This window comes from Drosophila tropicalis, unplaced genomic scaffold (assembly GCF_018151085.1).
Source record: "Drosophila tropicalis isolate 14030-0801.00 unplaced genomic scaffold, ASM1815108v1 contig_859, whole genome shotgun sequence".
NCBI classification, from domain to species: Eukaryota; Metazoa; Arthropoda; class Insecta; order Diptera; family Drosophilidae; genus Drosophila; species Drosophila tropicalis.
In genome coordinates, this window is record NW_027173353.1 from 2,769,029 (window position 1) to 2,790,165 (window position 21,137).

The window sequence follows — 21,137 nt, forward strand, 5'->3', positions numbered from 1 at the left end:
TGCTTTAATCTTACAAATTTTATAGTTATTACTCAGAAATTGAGGCCCAAAACAATTATGACATCATAACAAAATTAAAATAAGCGAACCATTTTGATAAGTTACAAATCGAAGGCGTTAAATTCTACAATTCAAGGTCATTTAATCCGAATTCGAATGTCCTGCAATTACCGGACATTAATAATGAATAGACCCAATGGCTGGGTAATTTAGATAAAAATTTGCAGATACAAGAGTTAGCCCAACTACAACAACAAACATTGTAATCCTCACCCACCAAACTCTAAGCTAGCATGTCATCGAACCGCCTGGCTAGAAATTCCCAGCCATCAGTCAAATAATTGACAACAACAACGAAAAACAAAACAATTTGAAGGCGTGCACAAATGGCTGTCGCCTGTCTGCCCATTGAAGGGAATGAATCTCCCCCAATGCCCCTTCCCTGGTCTATTATATGTATGTTGTGGCCACAACAACAACCCAACAGACCTACATACTATTGGGACTAATTCATAGAAATACATTTTCGTTATTTGTGTTGACCTTAAAGCTGTATGTCCATTTCCTCCATATTTCGTGTCCTGTTTGTGATTGTCTTTGAGTCGTCTGCCGTGGATATAAAACATTTCGAAATTATTCTATTGCGTGCTTTGCCTGTTGACACTAATTGAATGTGAAAATTGCAATATATACTATAATATGTATTAGTTATGTATTAAGGGGCGGTTATTCTGCTATGATTAATACAAGTCGTAAAGTAACATCAAACAAACAAAAAGAAAAATGGGAAAAATAATCACAAAATGCGATCAATTTAAAGAAAATTGAAAATAATTTACATTAAAAATTTAACAAGTATTACTTTTGTTTTTACTTTTATAAACAAATAGAATATGAAATTTTGAAACGTATTATTTATGTTTAAATAAAGCTTTAACATGTAAAAGCTTTTATTCAGTGTTGAAAAGTGATGAACGTTCGCAGTGTTGCTTAGTTTCACAATGGCGCTTCATTCAAATTGGTTTCGATGCTTAAATGCCTTTAGTAAAGTATTTAAATAATTAATCTGATTACATTTAATTAAGTAAAATGTCCTAAATATACATTGTAATATAACAAACAATCCCTTTACTTTCTTTTATTCAAGTCGCAGTCTCATAAATCAAGAACAAAAGGCACTCATTAATCTCGTTTTAACATCCACCCTAAACACCAGCAATCACCTCAGTTACCCTCATCCTAGAGGAGGTAACACACCACATGTGATTATTGAAAACTTGTCCTGTAATTACATAAGTATGTAAATGAGACGAACCAAGTGGAAAACTAGAGGCAACACACAAAGATTAACCCCTTTTTGCACATGTGTTGATGGGGGGGAAAGGATTTTATGCTTCGCTAGCACAAGCCTTATGGGCATACATAAGAATCAGACAATGGGATGTGGGAATTAAATGGAACAAGTTACAATTACTACACATTCTTTACTTACTTTACCGCCCTTTTTCGCGTAACATATGGGCATTGAACGTACTCCTCCTTTGATTGCTCTTAATCAAACGATATTTGAAACTTCCCGCACAATTAGAGTGTTCATGACTTGATAAATTAATTTGAGTATGGTTAAATTTTAAAAAATGTTTACATTATTTTTTTTCTTTATTTGATGTTACGTTCTGCAGCTCATGTAAAAAATAACATTTATTCTGTACGACAGAATACAGATGTGAGTCCTTCCTTTATTTTCCTTGATGAACTGAACACCGGCGCAATAATCACGCAGAAACTCTTAGACATTCAGATAGTTGTCGGGGAATTCAAAGGTAACATCGCGACCAGTCAGCTTCTTGTAGACCGATGTGAAGGTATCGACCTGTAACAAAAGTAAAACAGATTAGTTCCAACGTCCAAACTTCTCCTTAAATCAATGGCATATATTGCAAAGAATGTCCCAACGTAATTGTACACAACATTAAAAGTTATGCAGCCTCGGATATGCCGAAAGGCAAGTGGGATTACTTTCTCTGCCGCCCATTTATACATTCAAGCACTAAATTAAGTATTCAGAAAGTGGTCGAGCACGGTCAATCACCAGGACTCGGATGGCTTCAGCAGCGTCAACCACGGAAACACTTTGGCTTATGCTTATCAGCATGAAAATGTTTCTCACTTCGGGACTTCTCTGCTTTTTCACGCACACAAAAACGAAAATCCAATTTGAATTGAATCCGTGCCGACGCCTTTCGAATTATAGTGTCAAATAGTTCATGGGCGGTTTAATGTCTTTAGTATATATTAACTTAATTAAAACACTCTCAAAATAATGTATCCTATTCTCTAACTTTATTCAGTGAATAACACAAGAAATTGGGTGTACAATCAACTGCTAAAATGCCGCATCAAAGACTGAGATTACAGCATATATTGCAACAGCTGATCGGATTACTATGCCGCCAATATAGGAAGTCCCAAAGTACTACGAATAAAAAATCAGTATTCGGGAGGCAAATGGGCGGGGCTTGTGTCTGGGATAATGTATATGTCGCAAGGGATTTGTAGTAATGTAACAGCTCTGGGAGTAATGAGCTCAACATCGTGGAGTATTGCTTTACTCTACGTTCTGTTTGACAATCACCGAACTATAAGAAGGATTTCGGCAAATAACACAAGAACGATATTGAATTCAAACAAATCTGTTATAAGAAATCAACACAAACCCAGATCTTCTCATATTTTGTCCTATTTTATATCATTTTCTATATCACAAGGTTATTTTGTCGCAAGGGATTTGTAGTAATGTAACAGCTCTGGGAGTAATGAGCTCAACATCGTGGAGTATTGCTTTACTCTACGTTCTGTTTGACAATCACCGAACTATAAGAAGGATTTCGGCAAATAACACAAGAACGATATTGAATTCAAACAAATCTGTTATAAGAAATCAACACAAACCCAGATCTTCTCATGTTTTGTCCTATTTTATATCATTTTCTATATCACAAGGTTATTTTGTCGCAAGGGATTTGTAGTAATGTAACAGCTCTGGGAGTAATGAGCTCAACATCGTGGAGTATTGCTTTACTCTACGTTCTGTTTGACAATCACCGAACTATAAGAAGGATTTCGGCAAATAACACAAGAACGATATTGAATTCAAACAAATCTGTTATAAGAAATCAACACAAACCCAGATCTTCTCATATTTTGTCCTATTTTATATCATTTTCTATATCACAAGGTTATTTTGTCGCAAGGGATTTGTAGTAATGTAACAGCTCTGGGAGTAATGAGCTCAACATCGTGGAGTATTGCTTTACTCTACGTTCTGTTTGACAATCACCGAACTATAAGAAGGATTTCGGCAAATAACACAAGAACGATATTGAATTCAAACAAATCTGTTATAAGAAATCAACACAAACCCAGATCTTCTCATATTTTGTCCTATTTTATATCATTTTCTATATCACAAGGTCATTTTGTCGCAAGGGATTTGTAGTAATGTAACAGCTCTGGTAGTAATGAGCTCAACATCGTGGAGTATTGCTTTACTCTACGTTCTGTTTGACAATCACCGAACTATAAGAAGGATTTCGGCAAATAACACAAGAACGATATTGAATTGATACAAATCTGTTATAAGAAATCAACACAAAGCCAAATTTTCCTAAACCTACATCCTGCTTCATGGGTCACTCATATTTTGTCCTATTTTATATAATTTTCTATATCACAAGGTCATTTTGTCGCAAGCGATACGTAATGTAAAAGCTCTAGTGGTAATGAGCTCTACATGGAGAACTTGCTTTATTTTACGTTTTGTGTGACAATCGCCGAATTAAGATAGGATATTCGGCGAATAACGGATGACTTTAGCAGCGTCTACCGAGGAATCACTAGGGCACATGCTTATCAGCATAAGTGTTTCTCAATTCGGGACTTCCGCTTTACACCCATACAAAAACGAAAACCTAATTCGAATTATAGAGTCAAATAGGTCATGGTCGGGATAATGTATTTAGTAAGTATTTATACTTAATTAAAACAAGAAAAACAACTCTGAAAATAATGCATCCTTTTCTCTAGCTTTAATTCAGTGAATAACACAAGAAATCGGTTGTACAATCTACTGCTAAAATGCCGCATCAAAGACTGAGATTACAGCATATATTGCAACAGCTGATCGGATTATTATGCCGCCAATATAGGAAGTCCCAAAGTACTAGGAGTAAAAATCAGTATTCGGGAGGCAAATGGGCGGGGCTTGTATCTGAGATAATGTATATGTCGCAAGGGATTTGTAGTAATGTAACAGCTCTGGGAGTAATGAGCTCAACATCGTGGAGTATTGCTTTACTCTACGTTCTGTTTGACAATCACCGAACTATAAGAAGGATTTCGGCAAATAACACAAGAACGATATTGAAATCAAACAAATCTGTCAGAAGAAATCAACACAAAGGCAGATCTTCTCATATTTTGTCCTATTTTATACAATTTTATATATCACAAGGTTATTTTGTCGCAAGGGATTTGTAGTAATGTAACAGCTCTGGTTGTAATGAGCTCAACATCGTGGAGTATTGCTTTACTTTACGTTCTGTTTGACAATCACCGAACTATAAGAAAGATTTCGGCAAATAACACAAGAACGATATTGAATTCAAACAAATCTGTCAGAATAAGTCAACACAAAGCCATATTTTCCTAAACCTACATCCTGCTTTATGGGTCACTTCTCATATTTTGTCCTATCTTATATCATTTTCTATATCACAAGGTCATTTTGTCGCAAGGGATTTGTAGTAATGTAACAGCTCTGGGAGTAATGAGCTCAACATCGTGGAGTATTGCTTTACTCTACGTTCTGTTTGACAATCACCGAACTATAAGAAGGATTTCGGCAAATAACACAAGAACGATATTGAATTCAAACAAATCTGTTATAAGAAATCAACACAAACCCAGATCTTCTCATATTTTGTCCTATTTTATATCATTTTCTATATCACAAGGTTATTTTGTCGCAAGGGATTTGTAGTAATGTAACAGCTCTGGGAGTAATGAGCTCAACATCGTGGAGTATTGCTTTACTCTACGTTCTGTTTGACAATCACCGAACTATAAGAAGGATTTCGGCAAATAACACAAGAACGATATTGAATTCAAACAAATCTGTTATAAGAAATCAACACAAACCCAGATCTTCTCATATTTTGTCCTATTTTATATCATTTTCTATATCACAAGGTTATTTTGTCGCAAGGGATTTGTAGTAATGTAACAGCTCTGGGAGTAATGAGCTCAACATCGTGGAGTATTGCTTTACTCTACGTTCTGTTTGACAATCACCGAACTATAAGAAGGATTTCGGCAAATAACACAAGAACGATATTGAATTCAAACAAATCTGTCAGAATAAATCAACACAAAGGCAGATCTTCTCATATTTTGTCCTATTTTATATCATTTTCTATATCACAAGGTTATTTTGTCGCAAGGGATTTGTAGTAATGTAACAGCTCTGGTTGTAATGAGCTCAACATCGTGGAGTATTGCTTTACTCTACGTTCTGTTTGACAATCACCGAACTATAAGAAGGATTTCGGCAAATAACACAAGAACGATATTGAAATCAAACAAATCTGTCAGAAGAAATCAACAGAAAGCCAAATTTTCCTAAACCTACATCCTGCTTCCTAGGTCACTTCTCATATTTTGTCCTATTTTATATCATTTTTTATATCACAAGGTCATTTTGTCGCAAGGGATTTGTAGTAATGTAAAAGCTCTGGTAGTAATGAGCTCAACATCGTGGAGTATTGCTTTTTTCTGCGTTCTGTTTGACAATCGCTGAACTAGGTAAATGAATTCAGCGAATAACACAAGAACGGTCAATTGATATCAAGGTAGATGAATGTGGCCCATATATGGAGATGTGGACCCGCTGGCAGGCGTTTGAATGGACCACAGTAACGAGTTATGGGCACAACTGATACTCTGCGTCCTCAGTGAAAATCCCGGAGTTTGGCAAATTAACAACCGCAAGAATCACGAGGACACAACTGGATAAGTAAGGGATTTTGTTTCACTCACTTTGTGTTCAATGGTGGTCTGTTGGTTCTTGTCCAAGTGCACCTTAACCAGCTGGGATCCGTCCAGCTTGACGCGGATACGCTTGCCAACAATCTCAGCTGGGAAGACCAGATCCTCAAGGATGGCATCGTACACAGCAGTCAGAGTGCGGGAGCGAGGACGCTTCTGTTTCAGAGGATTGCGGGCCTTGCGGGTGGGCTTAGGCAGGATTCTGCGCTCACCAATGACAACCACATGCTTGCCAGAGAACTTCTTCTCCAACTCGCGGACCAGAATGATTTGGATTTTCTGGAACACCTTCTGCTGTGGAATGGGCACGTAGATGATGACGGCCTATTGGATGACGAGTAGATGCAGCGAAACGGATAATTAATAAAAGTTATTCACACAATTAATTGCTAAGCAACTGACTCACCTTCTTGCTGCCGAACTCAATCTCGCGAGCACGGGTAATGTGCAAGTCGCGGAGGTAGGGCTTCAGATCGCTGTTAGCCTCCAGCTCAAGCAGAGCCTGGGCAATCGACTTCTCAAAGTCATCGGGGTCCGAACCGCCGGGCTTAATAATCTTGGAGCCAATAGCCATCTGCAATGGTTTGTAAACAATTCAGTGTTTCCGGTTCATCAATCCGATTCATATCAAAAAAATAAAGACCATGCATGCCATGCGATGTCAACTTTGAGGTTAGGTCCGCACTCGCCCAACTAGCATTGGCGCCAACTTTACAGAAAATCCGCCCGCAACTTGTTGATAAATGACATCCACATCATCCACGGCATGCTGCAGTATTTGCACCTACCGTTTAAACAATTTATTTGCACTTTAAATGCAAAAATAACCAGCAGGAATTCTGTCGGACAACGTGTCGACAACGCACCACGCAAAAAAAGAACTCCATTTTTTCGATTTCCAGTAGGGTTGCAAAAGTATCGATAAAAACACAACGATACACATATCGATATATCGTTTCGCTGCAAACAGGGATGCTTTCACTGTTTCTCAAATGCATGCTTAGAGGGCGCCACCGACAAACGAAATTGCGCGCGCTTTGTTTGAATTTTTAAATGTAAGTGAAATTAATATGCCAAGTTTGTAAGTTTAAACTGACTTTTAAGTAAAACCAAATTTCTGATTATATCACTCATCAACGTAAACAAATGAATAATTTTTAAATGTTTCTAGTTTTCAATTCAAGATACTAATAGTAAAGTTGACAATTCAATAGATGAAATAGTTATGCAACTTTTTAAAGGGTCGTCAATAAAGTTAGTTTATTTCTACAAATAAATATTCAGTGAGAGAAAACAGATATTCAGAGATAAGATTATTATCGCTTGGCATATGTAAATGTAAAGTCCCTTTTCAAATGACAAACAAAATCCCCACACATGAACAGATCGTCTCTTATCAGATTCAGGTTGTATATAAAAGCAGCAGCTTAGGTGTTCAAGTCATCAGTCACTCATTGGCAGTACTATCAGCATCACCCGCTCAATTGTTCAATCCAACAAAAAGAAATATCATCATGAACTTCTACAAGGTCTTCATTTTTATTGCCCTCATCCTGGCCATTAGCATGGGTCAATCTGAAGCTGGTTGGCTCAAGAAGATTGGCAAGAAAATTGTAAGTTAAAAACAAATAAAAACCTGTAATTCTCTTACAAAATCAACTAACAACTCTTTTCCTTCTAGGAACGCGTTGGCCAGCACACTCGAGATGCCACCATCCAGGGATTGGGAATCGCTCAGCAGGCTGCCAATGTAGCCGCTACAGCTAGAGGCTAAAGACTTTCTATATTGTATTATTTATTACAAAATGTATTCGTTAATCTAAATTGAAATGCTTTAAAAATATATATTACTTTGAAAACTGACTTAATTTGTCATTTACAATGATTTAAAACCACTTTTCAGATATTTGATTTACTTGTCATCAATTGGTCTTAAATTAATAGTTAGTAAGTTATGCTAAACCAGTTCTATGCTGATTACGAAGTGCTTTTTCGCCTTTGTTTTTACCAACTTTTGATACTAATCAAAACTTAGGGAAAATTATAAATTAAATTGACAAATTCTCTTGTCTTAACGTTTTAAAGCCACTCTGTTTATATTTTGGTTTGTCTTATACATTGTGTTAGATCATCATCCAAAAATGGACTTAATAAAATATATAAAATATCTGTTATTCTTACAGATTACAGAATCTCACATTTGCTTCTAAAATGGTTTTATTTAGCTTTGTTTTTAACTTGAAGTGTATTAAATCTTTTCCAAGAATTATTCGTTGGTTTATTTCTTGAGATAAAATTGATTCAGTGACATTCTTAACTTTACAAGTGTAAATCCCCATCGAATTAGAATTCTGTACATTTGCTATCTTTATAAGGACCGTGAAACAATTAAAAAATATAAATCCCAATCTAAAATCAATGGGACAAGAATTCAAATTGAATAAAAAAGTACCCAAATCTACAGGAAATACCATAAAGTTCTTTAAAAGCCTTCAAACAAAAAAAACAACAGAATGGTTTAATTACCTGGCTTAATCACCAAACAAGGTTTTGCCCGAACACACAGCAGATAAATCACTCGACTCGATTAGTCAATTTGTACTCTACCCAAACATTTTACTACGAATCAATTTATGAATGAATTTCAACTCGCTCTCTCTCTCTCGCTCTCTAAGCTACTCATATAATGACATAAGCATGACTGATCATCTGGGTTACATACTATATGCAATATGGTCTCAATTGTTGTTGTTGCTTTTTATTGGTTTTAAATTGTCTGTCTTTTGTGTCGAGCTGTTCTTTATCAGCGACTCGTAGTTATCAATTCGATTGCCTGTTGCTTTGTGTCTCTTCCCCATGCCTCCCCCGATCTTTCTCTGCCTGTGGCTCATATTCATTATGTGAATCCCACAGAGCGTATGGGAAGCTCTAAGAAGAAAAAAAAGTCCCCACTTGGTTTCTGCCAAGTTCAGTAGCCATAAACAAGGCTGTGTGAAGCGGCCCAAAGAATTCAACCTTCTTGTCAGTTTATCGGACTTATTAGCCATATTTGTTATCAATGAGATAAATATTTTACAACTTTGTTTTAGCATTTGAATACTAGAAAGATTTTAAACTAACTTGGCCTTTTATGAGCTTTAAAAATGCAAAAAAATGAAAATTTTGCATATATATTTTATACTATTCTATTCTCTAGTATTTTTTAAATAATATATTAAAGATAAAAATATATATACAGACATTTATTGATGCACAACCAAAATAACTATTTATTTTATTAAATACTATTTATTTTATATAATATATATATAATTTCTCTAGCAAATTGTTTTTTTTTTTGGGCTGGGAACATGTTTAAAGCCTTAAATCAAATAACATTAGTTAGTCTACTTAATTTATATTGGGAAACATGTTTGTCCCTGTTATTATTTATTTATTTAAGTGTTTCTTACATACATTTCTATAACTCAGAAATTCAAGAATGGTTGGCCATATTTATATTTATAAATATTATTTATGAAATTTGTTTGTTTCTTATTTTTAGTATACATAAATTACTTAAAATTTATAAACCTTTATAAATAAATACTACAAATGTTTTAATAGATATTAAATTTTTAACATGAAATAGGTTAATCAACATTCATTCATAAATTTAGTAATAAATTTGACAAGAATTAACAATTAGGTTTACCCTTAAATATTTTCATACTAGTAATACAGAAATCAAATTATTCTCCAAACTTCTTGGGCTTCATTTGCCTTTGGTTTTTCCTTCTCCGGAGCATAGAAGTGAGATTATGCAGAAGAAAAATCCCCTTTCATCAACAGAATGCTCTTTATCAGACGCACAGAGATCGGTATAAAAAAGGAACGACTTGATTAGTTCAGACATCAGTCGCTCATTGGCAACAGCTGCAGCAAAAGCTTAATCTCTCATTAAATATATATACAGACATATATCATCATGAACTTCTACAAGATTTTCATCTTCGTTGCTCTCATCCTGGCCATTAGCATGGGGCAATCTGAAGCTGGTTGGCTTCGAAAAATTGGCAAGAAAATTGTAAGTTAAAGATAAAAACCAAAGGAATTCTTTCAGAGATTAACTAATAATTGTTTTCTCTCTAGGAACGCATTGGCCAACACACTCGAGATGCCTCCATTCAGGTGCTGGGAATAGCTCAACAGGCTGCCAATGTTGCCGCCACAGCCCGGGGTTAAAAACTGAAGCATGTGTCCTGCCATTATCCTATTTATTATTAGATTTAGTCTAGATGTAAATGATTAATTGAGATTAACAATAAAATCTATTATAAACATATCTAAATTATTTGTTACTATCTCTTTTAAAAAGACAAATTGAAGTCTTTTTTTAAACAATAAAAACCGATTTATCTAAAATTCTTATTGGTATGCAATTTTTTTTTTAGCTTTATTAAAATTTTAAAAACTTATAAAATTTGATTTCGCAGAAATTCTTTATATTTTGCATGAGTCCAGTCGAAAATTTAAAGCACAAATGAAGTAGATAGATACATATATTTGACTTCAGTTAAAAAATTTTCAAAATATAGCTTGAGAAAACCAGAATAAATAAAAGTTTTAAACACATTAAACATTTATTGAAATTTCTCAAAGTTCTTAACTTTTTAACCGACCTAAGGAATATGTGGAAATTTCGGAATTTTCAGTGATTTTGAAAACTAAATGTGTAAACAACATGGAACATTAGTTCCAAAAAGTTAAGAATATATTGAAAAAAGATATAGCAACTAGGAGAGGTAATTTGAGATTCATAAAGTAAGAGGCTTATAAAGTTGATTATTTCGATTTGTTGTAATTGTGACTCTTAGTTTTATGGCTCAAAGATATAGATCGCATTTTTAGCACTTTGGATCAACTTGCTGATTGAGAATATATAATTTTTAAGCAGTCTAAGATGTTGACATTTTCTTGACTAATCTATTAATGTATCTAATCTAATATATATCTAATTACTGACTAATCTAAATATATAAGCCCCAAGAGATGCAATTTTTAGATTGCTAATCCAAATAGTAAGAAACTTTTATATATAAAGTAATATAATACTGTTCCTAGGCGATTCTTTCTCTTTCACTACATGTTCTTTTTCTTTTTTCATTCACCTTCTTGGGATTTCCCCTTGGTGATTTTAGTGTTTTGCCAGAGAAAGTCCCCGCAGATCATCAAACCATTTCTTATCAGATTCAAATTGTATATAAGAGCAGCGATCTGGGTAATCAAGTCATCAGTCACTCATTGGCAACAGCAGCAGCAGCAACAGCTCAAACTTTCAATCCAACAAAAGGAAATATCATCATGAACTTCTACAAGGTCTTCATCTTCGTTGCTCTCATTTTGGCCATTAGCATGGGACAATCCGAAGCTGGTTGGCTCAAGAAGATTGGCAAGAAAATTGTAAGTTAAAAACAAATAAAAACCTGGAATTCCCTTACAAAATCAACTAACAATTCGTTTCTTTCCAGGAACGCGTTGGCCAGCACACTCGAGATGCCACCATCCAGGGATTGGGAATCGCTCAACAGGCTGCAAATGTCGCCGCCACAGCCCGGGGTTAAGAGCTCCAAGATGTGCCTTAAATTTATTATATTTATTGACAAATTCGTTTAATAGTTTAGATGTAAATAATAAAATCAAAATATTATTAAATTATTTGGAAAACCTAAACCAAATTTTCTTTTCAATTACAATTACAATAACAACATTATTTAAATCGTTTCCTTTACTAGCCAGTTAAATTTATAAATTTCAGATTGATTTGAGTTTTTGGTCTATCAAATTGAAATGAAACATTTTTTTGGGGTATATATCATTCAAAACTCTGGGGGAAAACTATTTCCCCATTCAGCTGCTTCTTATATATTTCTTTCGATATCATATTTTACCTTTCTTTGTGTGTTTTCTTTATGGTTGTTTCTTTGTTCTCTTACCCACTTTTAATCCTTGCTTACTTTTCTTTGGCTTTCTTATTTGTGTATTGTAGGCATTTGCGTTTGTTATAAATCTCTTGTCTATTATGCTGAAACCAGTTTAGGTATTTATTGTCTTATGCACTCTGTTTCCTGAAACTTGTTGTAAGGATGTGTCGCATTATGCCGGTTTCTGCTGTGGCAAATATGACATGGAAGCGCACAAAAGTCTCCTGCCGCTTGTTGCTGTCAGTCAGCGGTTAATTCAAGCGATTTTATTTACATTTTGCCAAAAGCCAGTAACAAGGAGTCGAGCCACAGAACCGGAAACGAGCACCGGCAAGAGAAGTGGAGGGCACTGATAGACAGGGAACGGCAAGGGCAGGGCAAAGTCAGGACCCACATAGCATAAACCGTTTTTACTTGTTAAGGAAATTAGTGGCATATCCTGACAATACTCGCATCCCACTCAACTGTATCACAAACCACCACCCCTCACTCGCTTCTCCTCAATGGAATTAATTCATTTGTTGTCTTTTTCATGGTTAGAAATTAAAGATACAAAATTTTTGTTTTCTTTTCCGCAATGGTGGTGGATGATATGTGAGTCGTGTCTAACAAAATACAGTTGTGTTTGAATTGGTATTCACCAAAGTCAATCAATGATACCGAGAGAGATGGAGAAAAGAAAGCTGATCAAATAAAAATCACACATTCCTCACCTGCTAAAAGGGGATTCCTTTCCCCATAATCGCTCACAGAACAAGAAAAATCCCCTTCTTAGTCAGTCTTATCAGCATCAGCAAGGTATATAAACCCAACAGCTTGAACAGTCAAGTCATCAGTCGCTCAGCAGCAACAGCTCAATCTTTCAGTCCAACAAAAGGAAATATCATCATGAACTTCTACAAGATCTTCATCTTTGTTGCCCTCATCCTGGCCATTAGCATGGGACAATCCGAAGCTGGTTGGCTGAAAAAGATTGGCAAGAAAATTGTAAGTTACAGGCGAATCAAATTATAGGCAGAAAACTACAACTAATCCTCTTTCCAGGAACGCATTGGCCAACACACTCGTGATGCCACCATTCAAGGATTGGGAATAGCTCAACAAGCCGCCAATGTGGCAGCCACAGCACGGGGTTAAGGACTTTGTTAAAAAGCCTTTTGTATTTATTTATTTATTGAACAAAACTTACCAAATTAGAAATAAAATTTACATATGATACCTACTTGGAAAAATGTGAGAGTTTGAGTGCGTGTGTGGGGAAAATCTTTCATATTTTCACAGGGTAGATTGGGTTCTCACAGTTTGCACAAGTGTAAGAGCTCCCTTGGTAATAGACCCTATGCAACCGGTCCCTGCCCCCTGCCCTTGGCTGGTCATTTCGAATACAAAACGTGTTTAAATGTCAAAACACTTGTGAACCTTTTCTCTAACTCGCTTTCTGTTTATGGGGTGATGTGGGTTGATACTCATGTTGCCCATGGGCCATGTGTGTGTCTATGTGTGTGTGGTTGTAATTTACTTTGATTTACTTACATATTGAGGCGGTGGCCGCCGACACGTGACCGCAAAAGTTTACATTAAATTATCAGTGCTCCTTGTGAAAATACATATTAAGTTAAGTAAAACAATTGGAATGGGAAAATGAGTGTGGAAATTCAAGGGCCATACTTAGCGGGGAAATTGAATTTTGAATAAAACATTTATTTAAGGTTTGTTAAGGCTATTGAAGGTTCTTTTGTGTGCCGCTAACAAAGAAAATTTGCAATTAATTTTGAATAGTTTTTGAATACGTTAAGAAAGTGGGAAATGGTTAAAAAAGGACGTTTAGATAATGCACAAGGGTCCTTTGATATAAACTGAGGCGTTGCTTGAGTTCTAAATATTTAAAATAGGTATGAATGAATTGAAGGAAATGATATCCTTAATATAGTTTAGGCCTTCATTTAGTTTAGCCTTCAGTTTTCTGGGCTAGAAGAATCTGAACTTTCTACTTTCATTATAAAAATGAAAGTGAGAAGAAAATCTCCATAATTTTTAGTCCTTTGTCTATTAAATACTCTACAAAGTAAAGTAAAGGTGTTCAATTTAATGCCTTGATACAAAAGACGTTTGAAATTTTAGAAAAAAGTTTTTATTTCATCGAGGACTTGCAACCTAATTACATGACGTCTCAGATTGGATTATGGCAATTCGCTTGGGAAATCGACAGCTTGACTGCCAATCGCGAGAGTCTCCTTTTCCACTTTTTGTTGATGTTTTTTAATGTTTTTGCCTTTGGCAAGACAGTGATGAAAAAAAATTGAAGTAAATCCCTAGCACATGGTGGGAATTATTGACAGCTTTGAACTGGGGATTCCATGTTGGGCCAGTCAATCATTATCATTTCCATTTTTTTTTTTTTTTTCGTTTTGGAAAGCGCCAACCAAATGTGCAGCTGCCAAATGATTTGAATAACAATAAAGATCAGCTTTTGTAATTTATGCATTGATTTTCATACAGATTCAGTGCCTGGCACCCACCCACCCCGCTCCCTCTGCTGCAAAGTAATAATCATTTTTAAATTATAGAAATTTTTACAACTTCCTCCTGATGAGGACAGACGCCCGCGGTGCTGATTGTTGGAAAATCATCTGTAAGCCCCCCCACTCCCATCCCCCTAGAATAACACTTGAAAATCTGTTTCAAAATATAATGTGTAATATGCGTTGCAGGATCTAATCTGTAAGGACGACAACGGCACCCTGTGACGAAGAAGAAGCTCTTCAGAAATCGTTTACAAACCATTGAGAAGCCGCCGATGTATCAATAATATTTGCTAAAAAGTTCAAAAAGGTGGTGAAAGTTGTTTTTCTCTTCATTCCAAAGGGGGAGGGTTTCCACGGGGTCGAGGCATAAAAATAATGTTTGACTTAATTTCTTTTATGGCTCAATATAACCATTATTCGCACTACTTGAGTTCAACACTCAGTACATAATCAGCAAATTTAAATTCAATTCGCCTGTTTCAACTTTCGATTTTCTTTTAAAATGGGCGTGGCTTTGGGTTGTCATGAGCAGTACTGAAGAATTTGCGGCTTTTGATGTGCCAACCGTAACAACATTCCGGCCATTCGTATCATTTATCATATTTAAAAAGCCATAATCTGTTGAAAGCATAATTTGATAATGCCAAAAGACAGGAAATTTGCCACTAAACCAAGAAACCAATTGGAGTCCAAGTTTTTGGTACCAAAGGCAGACAATAGTCGAAGGGGTCGTCCTCGTCCTTTCACCACTTACATAAATGTATTATAAATCATGGATAGTCCTGTGTGTAGTCAACAGCTAACATTTCTCTAGCATTTGACTAAAAAAGACAAACAAGAAGTAGAGAGAGTCCTTTGACTTCCAATTTGACTGTACACAGAAGTTTGTAGACACTTTTATTTACCTCTGTGAAAAAACAGGAAATATTATTATAATTTTTTCGAATTATATATCATAGATATTACTCTATAGTTCTCCTGTTTCCAACATTCTAAACTCCTTTTGGTAAGGGCATAGACCAAGTCAAATTCAAATTTGTTGCACAAGGACCAAGGCAAAAACAATTCACTTTATGAAATATTTGTTGCCTGTTTCTTTTTATTTTTTTGGCATGAGAATGAATCTGTATATAGATTTAGTCCATGTCGGGAATAGAAATTACATTTCATACGCAATTCAATTTCTCCATTTCCATTTCGTCCGCCTTGACAAGATTTATTGTCAGCTTGACGATTAACAAAGGTGGCCAGAATTCGAACCCGGGTTCATGTCCTTTAGCTCTCTGTCACCCATCCAACTGACAAACACCCCTTTGGAGAGCGGCGTATTCAACAATTTAATAAACACAAGACAACAATGAAAAGGTTTTCTATGCTCATTCTATAGATTTCTTTTGGGTGGCTTTTTAGGGCAAATTGAAATTGTTTTGCCCTCACACACACACACACATATTGTGTTTAGGCATTGAATTGATGTCCTTATATGTATATGTATGTCCTGACAATGCATAACTCTCGTTGGGTAATAAAAATTATTGAAATGTTGTCAGTTTCCAGTCGAATACGCTTGAGATCCGATTAGATTGTGTTTGCCCCCATAGAAAAGATAAGTCACACATGTGAGGAATTTTTTTGCTTATGAATAGTAAAAATTTCATATATATTAGCACGTTTTCTCGAATGATGGGCAAGGAATCAGATTCCTTTATTAACAATATGCTAAATCGTTTAGAAGTTGGGTTGCAAAAAGGTAATTCTACGCATAGACTGATCTATGGGGAGTCTACGAAACATGGATATTTGGAATCCTTTTTGAGGATGTAGGTAAACCTTCAACATTTCCTAAGTCGCTCCTACATAAATTTCATTTATTTCCATAATGAAAATGAATTGAAAATGAGATTAACAATTTCGTTCACATCTTAATGATAAGAAAACAATCCAATTAAAATTTCTATTACACACTTTTGACTTTCAATTAATAACAATTTAATGCCTCAGCAGAGACCAGTCGTTCCCCACCACCCCTCCCCCTCCAATATCATATAATGAAGATAAAAGAAGACTTTTTAGGCCGAACCTTTTTTTGTTTTGGGAATTTCTCCCTATGACAGGCACACGTCAGATTCTGTCCAGGCGTAAATTAATCTCGATTGGTGGCTGCGAAAAAATTATTAATGAGACGCATGTGTGAGTTAAGCAAAATGCTTAATCAAAGGAAAAACGAGAAAGAAAAAAAACACAGAGAGCAACAGCCTGGACAGAAGAAGAAGAAGGACGAGCGACCCTCATTAACGGGAAATTAGTTTTGCCCAAGTGTTTTGGTCTGATTTCTGGCGAACAAAAGACCATGGGACCATGGGACCATGGGACCCTGGTCTTATGTCTGTTCCTGGTCCTGGGGGGTGATTAAAAGCGGAAATGAAGCAAACGCAGTTTCCTTCTCTGGCCTGGTCGTTGACACTTTTGTGATTAGCGCCAATCAAAAGCCAGCTCCCAGTACCAGCTCAACAGAAGGTGACGAAATTGCATGAAATTAGACCGAACAATGGACAAGAAAAAAAAAATGTCAGAGGATTAAGTCCTGAAATTTGTTCTAGATTTATAGCAAACGCATTTCATTTGAATTAATTTGCGGCACTTGAGAAGCAACCAACACACACACACACACACAGGCACACACACACACACACACTATAAATCCTCGGCGACTGTCTGCATTATGTAAATGTATACCAGATTTTTTTTTCCCCGCACACAAAACACCTTTTGAGTGCACTTAATTATGCGGAAACAGGACAGACACACCAAAAAGGACTTTTGCCATAATTTCTCACTTATTTAACAGGAAATTTATTTGAATTATTTTCATATCAGAAGACAACAAAACAAAAAAAAAAAAACAACATCCTGTCAAATGCAGTTAAGAAAACTTTTCATGTATTCTATTCTATTCTATAGTTAAAAGTACAGTCTAACCCCAAATTGATAGATCAAATTTCATTGTGAAATTTTTCAATTACCTAGTTATGGATTTTCTTTGGCTATTTGTTCTGCCCTGCTATTGTTGTTGTTGTTGTTGTTTGGTTTATTGATATGTTTTTGTTCAATTCCTTTGGGGAATTGTTGAAAAAATAACTGACGGACTGTCTGCCATGTCTCATTTTGCCGTCCCCCATTTCTATGTCAATAATTTGTTTAATGGCAGCGTAAAAAATTAGACCATATTGAATGTCAATTGTTTGATTTTCTGATTAAGCCTACAAACCGACCCTTAGCATGGTCTCATTGTTTGACTTTTTACCTCTCCGAAATGATTAAATATTAAGAGAGAGTCTGTAATGTGAGGACTAGCGAGCAAATGAAAGAGGAGAGTCCTTCGAAGGGAGTAAAAATATCCATAACTTGGTTTACAAATTTCAAACTAATAAAGGTATGCCAGATGTGAGATCTTTCATATTTTCACTAGACATCATTAATCAAAAACTCTTTACTCTGAAAAGGATATTAGCATAACGAGCTGGGATATTTTTTTTTACATAAACGAGGAGAAAGCAAAGTCGTGTCAATTTACGCGTCAAAAGAAAAGAAAAACATTTTTTTCAAATTTCTTTTTTGCCACAGCTTAAAAATTGCAAACGGATATAAAAATGTCACTCCGCCAGTCAGTCACACATGTGCGACAATTCCCAGCCGAACTATGTAAAACATCATTAATTTTTACACTCCAAGTGGGTGGAACAGAGAGTTCCAAGTTGATGTTGATGTAGATGATGATGATGGCATTTCAACGCCCAAATCATTTCGGGCACACCAGGACACTTTACACAACAAAAAAAAAGACGCGAAATATTTATAAATCGTGCAAAATTTGACTGGAACATATGTTGGTTGGGACATTTGACGTTTCGCTGATTGGGCGCCCAAATCTTGAGGGGTGAAATGAGTGTGAGACAGGGGAAGACATTCAGCTCGTCCTCCAGCTAAATGAATGCAAATTTTTTATTTAAACATTACGTTCAGTAATGGTATTGAGCTGTCAATATGTTTGTCTTTTTATTGTTGCCCAAAAAGGGGGGAGGAAGTTTGCCAAAATGCAAAAGGTAACACATCTCCAGACGACCGACGACCGACGACCGCCGACAGAATCCTTGTGTGTGTCTGTGACTGACAGCTTGAAAAATGATAGAAATTTGCAAATCAGATTGCAAGTCAACGTTAACACTAATGCAAATGGAATGTGTGTGTGTGTCTATAATCTTGATATTTCATAGTAGACATAGCCTTTAAAAGTCATTCAAATAGTTCTCGGAAACGAAAACTGTTACCTCATAACCTAGCTAGGAGTCAGGCATTAAATACTTTTACTTTTTCTCTCTGTTATGCTCAGCAAAATGTCCAAGAAATCGGATTCCTCTGGCGAGAGTGATACATCCGAAATTGATTTGAATTATGAAGACGACTCAAGTACATCAAGTACAGAAGATTCGGACCATCCCACTGTGGTGGAGAATCGCAGAGTCAAATTGCCGACTGAAAAAGTCTTGCCATCATCTGCATCAAAAGCTGGTGACGCTAAAAAAATTGGCGCAGATACGGAAACGGATGCTGCCCCTGAGAAGTGGAGGATCTTAACGGATGAAGAATATACCAATGCTCAGGACATTCAAGTGCCAGATGTTTCTCTTTATTCATTCTATCCGTATAAGCCCAAACGTAAGATTAAGATTTACAATAATCCGCCAAAGCAGAAACTTAGTGATATAGTCAAGGATATGATAAAGGATGATCGCGCAGAAACTTCTCGCGTTTTAATCGGTGAAGACTACAGTATTAAATGTAGCGGCGATATCTTGAGGTGCTATTCGAGGTGCTTTTCCAACCGGGATTGGCGTGTTCGCGAGTTTAAATTCAACGCAGAGGATGTGCCAGCAAAAGGATTTGAGTTGGCCTATAAATGGATGCGCTTTCGTGAGCTACCAGCTGCTCCAGCTGTGGCCCCTATGCTGCAGGTGGCCAAAAAATTGAAAATTGATTTGCTGGAACGCGACTGCTGGAAACTGTTGTCGCAGAGAAGTGTGAGGGAGAAGGTTGCCATGGAAGTGTACATGGAGGCAAGAAAATTGCCCCTGCTGAATGATTTGAAAGCGGTGATGTTGTCCCGTCTTAGGGCGTATTTCCTGGGCCTGGTTGGCCACAATAGTTTCCTCGATCTGACAGTGGATGAGTTGGTGGAAATAATTTCCCTCGACTCCATTGGTGTTAACTCGGAAATTGAGGTATTTCTGGCTGTCTTGCGTTGGCTCAATCACATGCCAGAGCAACGTCAAAAGCATTTGCGACGAACCATGGCCGCCGTTCGTTTTCCCTACATGCCCATGTCCTTTCTATTCCGCCTGAAGGATGGTTGCAATGCTAAAAACAAGGTGGAACTCTTTTCAGCAGATCCCATGCTGTTGGCCTTTCACATGGATCCCCAGACTCCGGCACTTCTCGAGAGTGCCATGACATTCATTGGTGTTCGTCTCCAGCACACTAAGCATGGCGAGTTTGTCGAAGTTTGTGCTGAGCACAAGTTGAAAGTTCAATATCCACGTAGATGGATCTATCATATGGGATGCCCGTATCATATCTACGATTTGTCCTATCCCTTTCAGCACAGGTTTAGTAAATTGGAATTCAATGATTTATTATGCTCCCTACAAATCAAATGGGCTGACGATGGTGCTGACATCGCTTATGGCGAAGCTAGGACCATTGATATACCTCCTAAGAAGGGTAAGGAAAGAAAGAAAGATCTTGTACAAATTTTTAACTCATAAAGTAAGTAAAAATAATGTTTCAAATCCTATATCTTATATAGTAACTGATGTTTGTGTTATCTTTCTTTTTTTCTCTTATAGCAACTTCAGTTTGACTTACTTTGCCATGCTGTGTGATTCCTGTCAAGGAACCATAAAAATTATTAATGAATTTTATGATAACAAAGAAATTAATAATAATAATTTCAATTTCAAACCAATAAAAAAAAAAACAAAAAAGATTAAACGGGAACCCACCACATGGGGGGATATATCACATTTCGCTTTCTTCTCTCCGATTCGTCGATTGCGTGTCGACCAAAACAAATCATTAATCATCGAAATGTGGCAAGTTTTGTGGTTAAAATTAATTTTGTAGAAAAGTACAAAACGCTCTTGGCCAGAAGTGGCAAAAGCCCCAGGGGGACTGGGGTACCGAAACAACATTAAAAACTACTAAAAAGGAGCCCAACTGGATGGAGGTCTGCCTGTGGCTGACACATGGGGTGCTTCATTCCCTTTTTTTTTTTTGTCGCTCTTCTCATTTTGAAAAAAGGGCAGAACAGAAAAAAACTTTCACACATTGTTGGAAGGATGTGTAGAGAAAGCGCCGCGGGATATGTTTACCCTACCTACCCTTCCCCTCGCTGTCTCTCCTTCTACATACATATGTATCTCCACCCACTTCAGAGACGACGGCGTGAAAATGCACACATTAGGAGGATGGAGTATCAGGAGGGAGG

General features: G+C 36.3%; 6 protein-coding genes, 12 non-coding genes and 1 pseudogene across 18 annotated transcripts; 5 read left to right on the forward strand and 14 right to left on the reverse strand.

Moving 5' to 3' along the window:
• Positions 1–1,623: 1,623 nt before the first annotated feature.
• On the reverse strand, positions 1,624–6,993 carry RpS7 (ribosomal protein S7). Its single transcript, XM_068296967.1, has 4 exons — positions 6,894–6,993; positions 6,512–6,679; positions 6,097–6,429; positions 1,624–1,873 (listed from the first exon to the last, which is right to left on the reverse strand). The coding sequence occupies exons 2-4, from the start codon at positions 6,677–6,679 to the stop codon at positions 1,790–1,792; spliced, it is 585 nt and encodes a 194-aa protein (XP_068153068.1). The 5' UTR covers positions 6,894–6,993; the 3' UTR covers positions 1,624–1,789.
• LOC137583285 (small nucleolar RNA psi18S-1377) lies at positions 2,538–2,675 on the reverse strand. The gene has a single exon (XR_011033391.1). It is a non-coding gene; the product is annotated as a small nucleolar RNA psi18S-1377 (small nucleolar RNA).
• On the reverse strand, positions 2,773–2,910 carry LOC137583289 (small nucleolar RNA psi18S-1377). The gene has a single exon (XR_011033395.1). It is a non-coding gene; the product is annotated as a small nucleolar RNA psi18S-1377 (small nucleolar RNA).
• On the reverse strand, positions 3,008–3,145 carry LOC137583290 (small nucleolar RNA psi18S-1377). The gene has a single exon (XR_011033396.1). It is a non-coding gene; the product is annotated as a small nucleolar RNA psi18S-1377 (small nucleolar RNA).
• LOC137583291 (small nucleolar RNA psi18S-1377) lies at positions 3,243–3,380 on the reverse strand. Its single transcript, XR_011033397.1, has one exon. It is a non-coding gene; the product is annotated as a small nucleolar RNA psi18S-1377 (small nucleolar RNA).
• LOC137583288 (small nucleolar RNA psi18S-1377) lies at positions 3,478–3,615 on the reverse strand. Its single transcript, XR_011033394.1, has one exon. It is a non-coding gene; the product is annotated as a small nucleolar RNA psi18S-1377 (small nucleolar RNA).
• On the reverse strand, positions 3,742–3,866 carry LOC137583296 (small nucleolar RNA psi18S-1377; annotated as a pseudogene).
• Positions 4,283–4,420, reverse strand: LOC137583286 (small nucleolar RNA psi18S-1377). Its single transcript, XR_011033392.1, has one exon. It is a non-coding gene; the product is annotated as a small nucleolar RNA psi18S-1377 (small nucleolar RNA).
• On the reverse strand, positions 4,518–4,655 carry LOC137583301 (small nucleolar RNA psi18S-1377). The gene has a single exon (XR_011033405.1). It is a non-coding gene; the product is annotated as a small nucleolar RNA psi18S-1377 (small nucleolar RNA).
• LOC137583292 (small nucleolar RNA psi18S-1377) lies at positions 4,785–4,922 on the reverse strand. The gene has a single exon (XR_011033398.1). It is a non-coding gene; the product is annotated as a small nucleolar RNA psi18S-1377 (small nucleolar RNA).
• LOC137583293 (small nucleolar RNA psi18S-1377) lies at positions 5,020–5,157 on the reverse strand. Its single transcript, XR_011033399.1, has one exon. It is a non-coding gene; the product is annotated as a small nucleolar RNA psi18S-1377 (small nucleolar RNA).
• Positions 5,255–5,392, reverse strand: LOC137583294 (small nucleolar RNA psi18S-1377). The gene has a single exon (XR_011033400.1). It is a non-coding gene; the product is annotated as a small nucleolar RNA psi18S-1377 (small nucleolar RNA).
• Positions 5,490–5,627, reverse strand: LOC137583287 (small nucleolar RNA psi18S-1377). Its single transcript, XR_011033393.1, has one exon. It is a non-coding gene; the product is annotated as a small nucleolar RNA psi18S-1377 (small nucleolar RNA).
• Positions 5,757–5,894, reverse strand: LOC137583300 (small nucleolar RNA psi18S-1377). The gene has a single exon (XR_011033404.1). It is a non-coding gene; the product is annotated as a small nucleolar RNA psi18S-1377 (small nucleolar RNA).
• Positions 6,994–7,547: 554 nt separating the features above from the next.
• Positions 7,548–7,968, forward strand: LOC137582364 (cecropin-2-like). The gene is made up of 2 exons (XM_068296872.1): positions 7,548–7,718; positions 7,787–7,968. The coding sequence occupies exons 1-2, from the start codon at positions 7,620–7,622 to the stop codon at positions 7,877–7,879; spliced, it is 192 nt and encodes a 63-aa protein (XP_068152973.1). The 5' UTR covers positions 7,548–7,619; the 3' UTR covers positions 7,880–7,968.
• Positions 7,969–10,014: 2,046 nt separating this feature from the next.
• On the forward strand, positions 10,015–10,329 carry LOC137582473 (cecropin-1/3-like). Its single transcript, XM_068297040.1, has 2 exons — positions 10,015–10,171; positions 10,237–10,329. The coding sequence occupies exons 1-2, from the start codon at positions 10,073–10,075 to the stop codon at positions 10,327–10,329; spliced, it is 192 nt and encodes a 63-aa protein (XP_068153141.1). The 5' UTR covers positions 10,015–10,072.
• A 1,039-nt stretch (positions 10,330–11,368) lies between these two features.
• LOC137582425 (cecropin-2) lies at positions 11,369–11,814 on the forward strand. The gene is made up of 2 exons (XM_068296957.1): positions 11,369–11,547; positions 11,616–11,814. Exons 1-2 carry the CDS (start codon positions 11,449–11,451, stop codon positions 11,706–11,708), a joined length of 192 nt encoding a protein of 63 aa, XP_068153058.1. The 5' UTR covers positions 11,369–11,448; the 3' UTR covers positions 11,709–11,814.
• A 1,101-nt stretch (positions 11,815–12,915) lies between these two features.
• On the forward strand, positions 12,916–13,284 carry LOC137582430 (cecropin-1/3). Its single transcript, XM_068296964.1, has 2 exons — positions 12,916–13,055; positions 13,113–13,284. Exons 1-2 carry the CDS (start codon positions 12,957–12,959, stop codon positions 13,203–13,205), a joined length of 192 nt encoding a protein of 63 aa, XP_068153065.1. The 5' UTR covers positions 12,916–12,956; the 3' UTR covers positions 13,206–13,284.
• A 5,663-nt stretch (positions 13,285–18,947) lies between these two features.
• LOC137582050 (kelch-like protein 3) lies at positions 18,948–20,415 on the forward strand. The gene has a single exon (XM_068296481.1). It carries the CDS (start codon positions 18,976–18,978, stop codon positions 20,413–20,415), a length of 1,440 nt encoding a protein of 479 aa, XP_068152582.1. The 5' UTR covers positions 18,948–18,975.
• Positions 20,416–21,137: the final 722 nt, after the last annotated feature.